This window comes from Festucalex cinctus, chromosome 1, assembly GCF_051991245.1.
Source record: "Festucalex cinctus isolate MCC-2025b chromosome 1, RoL_Fcin_1.0, whole genome shotgun sequence".
In the NCBI taxonomy this organism is placed as follows: Eukaryota; Metazoa; Chordata; class Actinopteri; order Syngnathiformes; family Syngnathidae; genus Festucalex; species Festucalex cinctus.
Window position 1 is genome coordinate 36,647,060 of NC_135411.1, and position 9,089 is coordinate 36,656,148.

General features: G+C 40.2%; 1 protein-coding gene across 2 annotated transcripts; it reads left to right on the plus strand.

The window, feature by feature from the left end:
* The first annotated feature begins 1,532 nt into the window (after positions 1 to 1,532).
* On the plus strand, positions 1,533 to 8,792 carry rac1b (Rac family small GTPase 1b). Of its 2 annotated transcripts, none has more exons than XM_077533168.1 (6): positions 1,533 to 2,057; positions 3,486 to 3,557; positions 5,156 to 5,273; positions 5,354 to 5,416; positions 6,009 to 6,172; positions 7,596 to 8,792. In XM_077533168.1, exons 1-6 carry the CDS (start codon positions 2,023 to 2,025, stop codon positions 7,774 to 7,776), a joined length of 633 nt encoding a protein of 210 aa, XP_077389294.1. In that variant the 5' UTR covers positions 1,533 to 2,022; the 3' UTR covers positions 7,777 to 8,792. The 2 variants fall into 2 exon arrangements, with proteins under 2 accessions (XP_077389294.1, XP_077389286.1); XM_077533160.1 differs by having other exon boundaries at positions 1,542 to 2,057; positions 6,009 to 6,168.
* Positions 8,793 to 9,089: the final 297 nt, after the last annotated feature.

Genomic DNA, 9,089 nt, shown 5'->3' on the forward strand with positions numbered 1-9,089 from the left:
AGGCATGGAGTGGGGGCGGCAATAGAGAAGGCTCTGTCTCCCCAGGTTCGTCCTGGGGTTCTCCAGCTTGGTCCTATAGGAGAGGGGCAAGAGTTTGGAGCCAGAAGAGCGGAGAGAGTGAGATGGAGTGTGGTGGTGGAGAAGGTTGGTGAGATATGGAGAGGCCAGATCATGGAGAGCTTTGAATGTAATTACAAGAATTTTGAACTGGATGCGTTGAAGGATGGGGAGCCAATGGTTTTGAAGGACATGGGTGATGTGTTCATGGGAACGAGTGTGGGTGAGGCAGCAGTTTTTGATGAATTGTGAGGGTTTTGGATGATATACCATCAAGAATGCTACTGCAGTAATCAATTCTGGATGTAATATGAAAGCATGGATCACAGTTTGAGCAGCGGAGAAGATGATTGAAGAGCAAAGTCGTGCTATATTTTTTAGATGGAAAAAAAATGCAGCCCAGGTTATTTGCTTGACGTGAGGTTCAAACGAAAGGTAGGGTCTAGGAGGATTCCAAGATTATGGATGAGTGGGGATGGAGTGAGGATTAGGGGTGCACCGATCACAATTTTCCGGCCGATCACCGATTCCCGATCTTTTAACAAGTCTGATCTGCCGATCCCGATTTTTGATGATACCGACCCCACCCCCCCACCCCACCCCACCCCCCCCACCCCATTACAAGCAGCATATACCTTCAGTGTTCTCATCTTGTTTTATTGGAAAACATTGAACAATATCAGCAAAATAATACAAATTGGTTGTTTTAACTGCACATGAAGTTACTCTTTAAAATAAAAATGAAAATCCAATAAGTCATCTCAGCAGAAGAGGACAGGGGCTGACTTTTTCAAACCTCTGAGGAGGGAGATGAGGTAGGTGGAAAAGATCGGTTTATTCTTAAGGGATCGGCCGGTCACCGATCTTCTAAAATTAAGGAAATCGGGGCCGATAAATCGGCCGGCCGATCGATCGGTGCACCCCTAGTGAGGATATTGTCATTGAAATTAATGCAGAAATTTTGAGATTTTTTTTTTTAATACATGGTGCTTATCCTTGTCTTATCCGTAATCATATTATCCATCCATCCATTTCGTGTACCGCTTAACCACACCACAGTCACGGCCCATGGGTGTGCTGGAGCGTATCCCAGTTGTCATTGGGCAAGAGGTGGGGTACACACTGAACTGGTCGCCAGCCATATTTCAATAAACTCGTATACCAGGCAGGTACCAAATGTCTTCTGTGTCCAGAGGCTAAGATTTCACTTTACAAAGGTTTGTGTGCTAGAGGCCCTTCACATAATTTGTTGTGCTTTGGTACAATACACAACAAAAGAACGTCCTAAGTCCTAATTAATCACAGAAAGATAAAGGAAATATAACTAAAGGATGTCCACTTCCTGGAATGTAGAAAGAGCCTGTAAGACTACCTTCTGTGTTTAACTCATAATACAATATTGCAGTAGGAAATGGGACGCTCTTGCGTGACGTCATGTGTTACACGTTAAGTAGTCCGCCTGGCCTTTTTCTGTTTGACCTAAACGCACCGTACCGTAAAATTACACGTTTATCCAAATCATTCAGATGTTATATTAATGATATGTATGGCAATTTTTAATTATATGAAGTGGAAGTTGCTCATTTTTAAGACAACAAGTCGTGGGCGTAACGCTCAAGTAGCCCGGATGTACCATCTGGTGGCGGTAGCTGTCGGACTTGTTTTTTCTTCTTCTTCCTTGTCAGGGGTGGTGGCCGCTGTTTTGCTTGGTTAGCTTCCCGTTCGACAGCATGGGAATGTAAGCGAGAGAATCGCCCGGATAAAAGTTGCGTCAAGTGCTCCATAAGTTGTCTCAACTTCTCCGACAGTCTCTTACCGTATCATTGAAGCGATTCGACCGGCCGCCTTGAGCGAAGCTTTCGGGACATTTTAGCGGCGCAGCCATAGCGGACAAAGGGAAGACTTGCGAGCTTACATCGGCTAGCTCCTGGGGCTAACCAGCATTCCTCCATCGAGCGCGGCGCTATGCAGGCCATCAAGTGTGTCGTTGTCGGGGACGGGTGAGTCAGCTGATGGCCAGACAGTGGGCCTTTACATTTAAAAAAAATTTTTTTTATGTTGTCGAAACTGAAACTTGAAACGTTTTACAAGAGCAGGAGAGCGATTGCGTCAATGTACGTGTTTAACAGTTAAAGTCTGAGACTGTAACGGTCTCCCCCAACTTAGCTGTTTAAATTCTTCGAGCCTAAAGCACATCGATACGATCACAACTGAGTTTACGTACATGAATGAATACGGTTAATGTGCTGCACTAAGTTGTTCGATATTTGCATTCCGAAGTCTGATCGTTAAAATCGCCTTACACAATTTTTTCCCCTTTTTTGCAACCCTTGGCGGCCACCGTATGTTTGCATTCCTTTCCCTTTGGCTCGAACTGGGTGCGTGCGTGCGTGAGATATGTCAGGACGCGTGGGAGGTCGCGCACGCGCTCATAACTTCTTGTTCTGGGTGTGGTGGTGGTGGCGGTGAATGCCACAGCAGCAGAGTCATGCGTGGATCTGCCTTCCCTTCCCTTCCCTTCCTTCCTTTCCACCTTGATTTTGACAGCGACCGCCTACACCTGCAGCATACACGCAACACCGTTGGAAAATTTCCCATTTAGTGATCAGGCAATGATTACATGTGACCATACAGTTTACTTGCTTACTTTTGTCATTTCTTTCATAGGACGTAGAACCAAACTGTTTAATGTTCCAACTGTTATCTTATAAACAAAGGTTGATTATAAACTGTCAAACAAGTCAATAGCAAAATTATGCACTTGACATTAACAAACATTAATATTTGCCCTTTGAGGATGTTTGGCACATATAATGAGCCATTAAAACGTAAACAAGTTTGATTGGTCATTAGAGGAAGTTCATTCAGTACAGTAAAACTGAAAGTAAGCTTGACATTACTATTGTAAATGTCACCTTTGGAAGTAGAACGTTTTTACCTGCCTCAATCTGTAACACTTATAAAACATTGTATCAACTGCGTAATATTAACTGTCAACCAAGTGGAATGGGAAATATACGCCTGGCATTATTCTTTTTGGGCTATTACAATACCATTTATAAAACCACAATAAAATGAGACTTAAAGCTACTGTTTATGTAAAAAAATAAAATAAATAAAATAAAGTAAATATCTGTATTGCTCAATGCAGTTGAATTTGGTCAAATATTAGCAAGCAGATGCTAATGTGACTTATGTCGGAGTGAATTCCATTTCCTGTTCTAAGGATATCATTGCGTGTTTCCTCATTGCTATCACTGTTGTGCTTCTGGCCAAAGACAAAGACTGGACCTCAATGTTTTTTGTTTTTTTTTCTTTGTTTTTTAATAACTAAAGAGCCAGACACACGTTTGGAAATGCAGTCTATTATCTGACTACAGAAAGTGTCAAGGACAGATGAACATTGTTTTTCTCCGTACTCTCTCCAGAGCTGTGGGTAAGACCTGCCTGCTCATCAGCTACACCACCAATGCCTTTCCCGGAGAGTACATCCCCACTGTGTGAGTATCTTCTTCCTCGTGGCCGGAGATAAGGCAGCCTGTCGAGATGGAAATCTCTCCCGCTTGCATAACTGGTTATGATTGTTTTCCGTTGTTGCTTGAAATTCTGGGAATTCTAGAATTTTTGTTGAGCATTTTTCAAGGTTTGGAAAATTCTTGAATTATTGGATGTAGTGGAGGAGAATTTGTATATGAAGTTCTCTGACAGAATAGTTTGCTTGTGAAATCTTCAGCAAAAACCAGGGAGTACAAAAGTTAGGCATACAGTTATAAGAATTAAACCAAGTTTTTAATATTTCCCCTTTTTTTATTACAGTACCTTGGAAAATGAACAACCTCAGAGATAAAGACGACGACATGGGCCAGTCAAATGCCCACCACATTTGTCAGACCATACTTGAATAGATTGTCTTTTGAGGTGTTGTCAAAAATCAACTACTTGTTTATAATAACAAAACCACACACTGATGATGATGATGTGGAAATTCACTTGAGAAGAATGGCCAAAAAATAAATAAACGAATAATAACAATAATAATAATAATAATAATAATGACCTCTATGTCAAAGTATGCATGACTATGGAAACTGAACCATGCTTAATGACAGCAAATTCAAAACAATATAGACTATAGTTGGATTTCATTTCTATGCTATATATTATTATTTTTATTTATTTATAATTTTTATATTTTATTTAATATTTTATCTTATCTCTATGGCTTTTTTTTTTCTTTTTCCCTTGGGCTTTTGTTGTTTGATCAGGGGTTGTCGTCGGTATTTGTCAACTGTGGGCGTGTGAAGCCCTTTGTGTGATTAAGGGCTATATAAATAAATAGACCTGCCTTGACATGTTATACTAATTGTGACCTGATGGAAAAAAAAAAAAACCCAAAACAGCATAGTGCACTTCTATGTATTTATGTAAGTAGGGTTAGGGCTAATAATGCCAAATCTAGTTTCATCTGGTTAATCAATAGGATAATCGGTAAAATATTCCATTCTACAAATATTCAACAGCTGCAGCCAGAGTTTTAAAGTTTTGAGTATGGACACATACACACCAATAAATGAGAATAATGTGGAGAACTCAATTTATTTGAGGTCAAAAGTGAAGTTCAATGATTGTATTTTACAGCTTAGCAAAATCCCAAATTCACTATCTCAAGAAATAAATAAAAAATGCAAACTATGCAATTTTCTTTTTAGTATAGAAATTAGGCCAGAATCTGCCTCCCAAAAAAAGTGTCTAGTTAACCAGTAAATAAACCAACTTTTCAACCATATTCCAATTTATTGTACTTCACCTTTTTTTTTTTTTTTTTACTGATTTCACAAACGGAATATATGCAGGTAACATAATTTTTATTTGGCATGTCGGGCTGCCAGCTTTAAGCAGCTGGAAAAGGATAGACCTCAAAAGCACTCAGTGATGTGCTTTTGACAAAAGGTTGAATCATGAATTCTTTAGGTTGTGGTGCCCGAGTATCACTGTAGGAGTGTGAAACTGGATCGGCCAGCTACTCATTAACATCGTTGTTTTATGGTTTTCAAAAGCATTTGAAAATAGATGACGAATGTTTTCCCACTTTTATCAGCTTTGACAACTACTCCGCCAACGTGATGGTGGACGGCAAGCCGGTGAACTTGGGCCTTTGGGATACGGCAGGACAGGAGGACTACGACAGACTGCGTCCGCTCTCCTACCCTCAGACGGTAGCAACCGGAACGACACGGTCGCACAACCACCTTCCTGTTTTACACTCTGACGTTATCGTTTGTCCCCCACCCGCCAGGACGTGTTCCTCATCTGCTTTTCGCTCGTGAGTCCGGCCTCCTTTGAAAACGTCCGTGCCAAGGTGAGTCAATGGAGTGCCACCTGGATCTGTTTTGAGACCCATTTGAACAACCCAAAAAAAAAAGGGCATACACGTTGATTATTTGTAATGTGTTGTTAATGTAACAAATTTCAACACACTCTATGATGAACAGTTTATTTTTTTTGCAATGTTTTGTGAGGGAAAAAAATTAGGTACAAATAGGCTGAAGAATAGATAGAATAGAATAGAATTCAACTTTATTGTCATTGCACTGTCACAAGTTCAGAACAACGAAATGCAGTTTGCATCCATCCAGAAGTGCTTTAGCAAGAATAAAATATATATTTTAAAAATAAGATCGATTTAGTATATACACATTATGGCAGGATATAAATATGTATATAATATTGATAAAGAGCTAAATAATTGTATATGACTATCTCTACAGTATTTACAGATATTTATTTACAGTAGTGCAATTATGATCAGGAGACAATGTTCAGGAGTCTAGCAGCAGTAAGGAAGTAGCTATTCTGGCCACCACCAGATAGGCCACCACATGAGTTAAAAACAAAAATCACTATGTTTTAGTGGTATTTGGAAACTAAACTTGTGACCCGTGTGCCGGCAGTGGTACCCTGAGGTGAGACATCATTGTCCCAACACTCCCATCATCCTGGTGGGCACCAAGTTGGATCTGAGAGATGACAAAGACACTATTGAGAAGCTGAAGGAGAAGAAACTGGCACCAATCACTTACCCCCAAGGCCTGGCCATGGCCAAAGAAATTGGTATGTACCCTCTTCATTTCCCTCCAATAAAAAAATTCAGTAATATTCGGGCTGCAACCACAAAATATTTTTAGAATGTTGATGTTGATGATGATGATGCTATTGATTATTCCATTAGTTTATCAGATACAAATTTAGTATGTGTTAAACGTTATAGATACAGTCAACCACCGCAGTACCTGCGGATGCACATATTTGTGGATTTTATTTCTATATTGTTTGTCTTTTTTTCCCCACTTCACCCTCATTTTTCATGAAACCCCCCCCCCCCACATTTTTCTCCCAATTAATTTCAGTGGGTGTCAATTATCCACAGATTTTCGCTATTCACGGCCCAGCCCGGTTGCTATTCCCCACCAATAGAGGGTGTGTAGCTTATTCACCCTGAGAGTACACCGGATGTCGACTGCGTCTCAGCTGCGTCGGGTAGGAGCCCGTCACACGGATAGACCCATTTTCTATTTTTGCCGGACGACGCATCCGTCAGCCTCCGTCAAATGGCAATCTAGCACAGAACACATCGAGCGGGACAGGAAGAGCGATGCAGTTTCAAAATAAATTTCCGGTTACTTTTCAGAATAAAACACTCACCAGCTCCTATTTATATCCAATTATGTCAGCAAAACGTCATAATGCTTAACGATTCATTCACTGTTTAAACACCAGCGAACATGGACAAGGAGAGATTTATAATCGTGGTGGAAAGCAACAAAATTAGATATGACATGGCACATCCTTTTTAAAAGGACAAATTAAAAAGGAATACTGCATGGAACGTCATGGCAGAAGCTATGGGAGTGGACGATGAGTTCAATCAAAGAAAGTCCAAAAGCAGAAATATCTTTATCAGATAAAAATGCCCGAATGTTTGACGCTGTTCGACATAAACAAGGAAACGGTTTGTAATTCTGTACGAACAGAATTAATTGCAGCTTACATTCATCCATGTTCGATTCATTTGTTTCCTACGGTGTCGGTGCTTCCTGGTTTCGTCTCAGCTGTATATCCAAACACAATGTCGCTCTGTGATTGGTCCCAACGATCGGTGGAAATCAACGGGCTCAATACAAGATGTATTCTTGGAAGTTTGTGAACTCACAAATACAGAGAGAATTTAGCTAGCAGACCAAGGTTAGGTGTATGCTGCTTGTTTTTTAAAGATTGGGGATCGGACAAAACGACTGATTATGAGCTTAGTCACAGAACAAATTAAACCTATGACAAGGTACCACTCCATTATGTATGAATTGTCAACAGTTCCACATGATGTACGAGGCATAACTGAATGCTGTTAGATTGCATTTTTTGTCAAGTATTGATGCTTTCTATATTTGTGATGTGATATAATCGCTGGTTTGAAAATGCACCTTGAGATGGGATAGCTATCAAATGCTTGATGTGACTCTAACCCGTCCGTCTCCACTCAGGTTCCGTCAAGTACCTGGAGTGCTCCGCCCTGACCCAGCGCGGCCTGAAAACGGTGTTCGACGAGGCCATCCGCGCCGTCCTGTGCCCCCCGCCCATCAAGAAGAAGGGCAGGAAGTGCAGCCTCCTCTAAGGGCGGGAGCGCGAGGAGGAACTACACCAGTATACATACCCACCAGATAACAATCTCCATTTTGCATCCCGTAAACGTAGCTGCAGCGGTTCAAGCGACCATTTTCCCTTGTTACAACATTGAGTCAAGATCGAGAGAATTGTAGCGTTGTATACTGTAAAGACAATGTTCAACTTCATGAGGCCTTACGTTAGATCCAGTTGGTCCCGCTCTCATTTTGTTTACAGTCAGGGCTCTCAGTGGGAATCAAGTTGCCAAATAAAGCCTCTTGGTTTGCTCCCACAATCGATCGTTCCCAAATCCCTCACCAGCAGTTATATTTTATTTCTATTTTTACACCAACAGTGCTATTAGTCCTCAAACAATTAAAGCATTTTCTTCCTCCCTCTCCCCAGTGACATGTCCCGATGTAGATTTTAGGAACTGTTGGTGGTGGGGAACAAGAGCACATTGGATGCTCCTTGGGCATTTATCAGCAACCTTTTTTTTTTCTTTTTTTTTCTTCTTCTTTTGAAATCGTTTCACTACTGGCGAAGTGAAGTCACTTAGACGAGCATCTGTGCCTGTTAGTAAAACAAAGCTACTGTCGCTTCTGGCGTAGTAGACAGCGTAGTCCTCTTTGTTATAATCATGTGATTTGATTTTTTTAATTTTTTGTTATATCTTACACTCCACTCACTGTATTGTTGGATTAACACTATGAATTTTTATTTTTTTGGGTTTTTGTCACCTCTTTTACAGCTAACACTACCTTAACCTCCCTCCCAAGCCTGTCTTTGTGTAATTTACGCTGATGGCATGTATGTGCGACGTATACTGAAAAACATTCTGATTAGGATTGCTACATTTATTTTTTGTTTGCCTCTTCACAACAATGTATTTAAACTACTAGTTCAAGGGTTAAAGAACACATTGCTCATTTGTTGTTTTTTGTATTCAAACATCAAGCTGTGCTTTAATTCAAGCCAATGTCATTGTCACACTTTTAGTTTTATGGATACAAAGCTATTGTCACCCTTTTTTTGTTTTTGAAAAAAAAAAGCCAATAAATTCCAATAAAATTGAACCAGGTTGTGCGATCAAATCATTTTCATCACTGACACTTAAAAATAAATGCTTGACGGATTATCTGATTTTGAAAAGTAAATGCACAGAAAGTGCCATGATGCTGGTGTGTATGTCAGTACTTTGTAACCTGTATATCAATTACTACTTTCCTATTTGCCGTTTTATTACATTTTTGTGTCTGATACACACTCATTACTTAAATATATAAATCAAATGACTTCGTCTTTACGGACTTTACTGAATCTTATATTGAGCAGCTAGCTAATGTGCGAAAAAAAAAAAAAACAGACATAAA

What these genes read in the sequence shown, in the direction of transcription:
- rac1b (XM_077533168.1), top strand. Translation starts at nt 2,023, where the DNA reads ATGCAGGCCATCAAGTGTGTCGTTGTCGGGGACGG. An exon ending in CGCTCTCCTACCCTCAGACG is followed by an intron (nt 5,274 to 5,353) that starts GTAGCAACCGGA and finishes CCCACCCGCCAG; the next exon opens with GACGTGTTCCTCATCTGCTT. An exon ending in ATGGCCAAAGAAATTGGTAT is followed by an intron (nt 6,173 to 7,595) that starts GTACCCTCTTCA and finishes GTCTCCACTCAG; the next exon opens with GTTCCGTCAAGTACCTGGAG.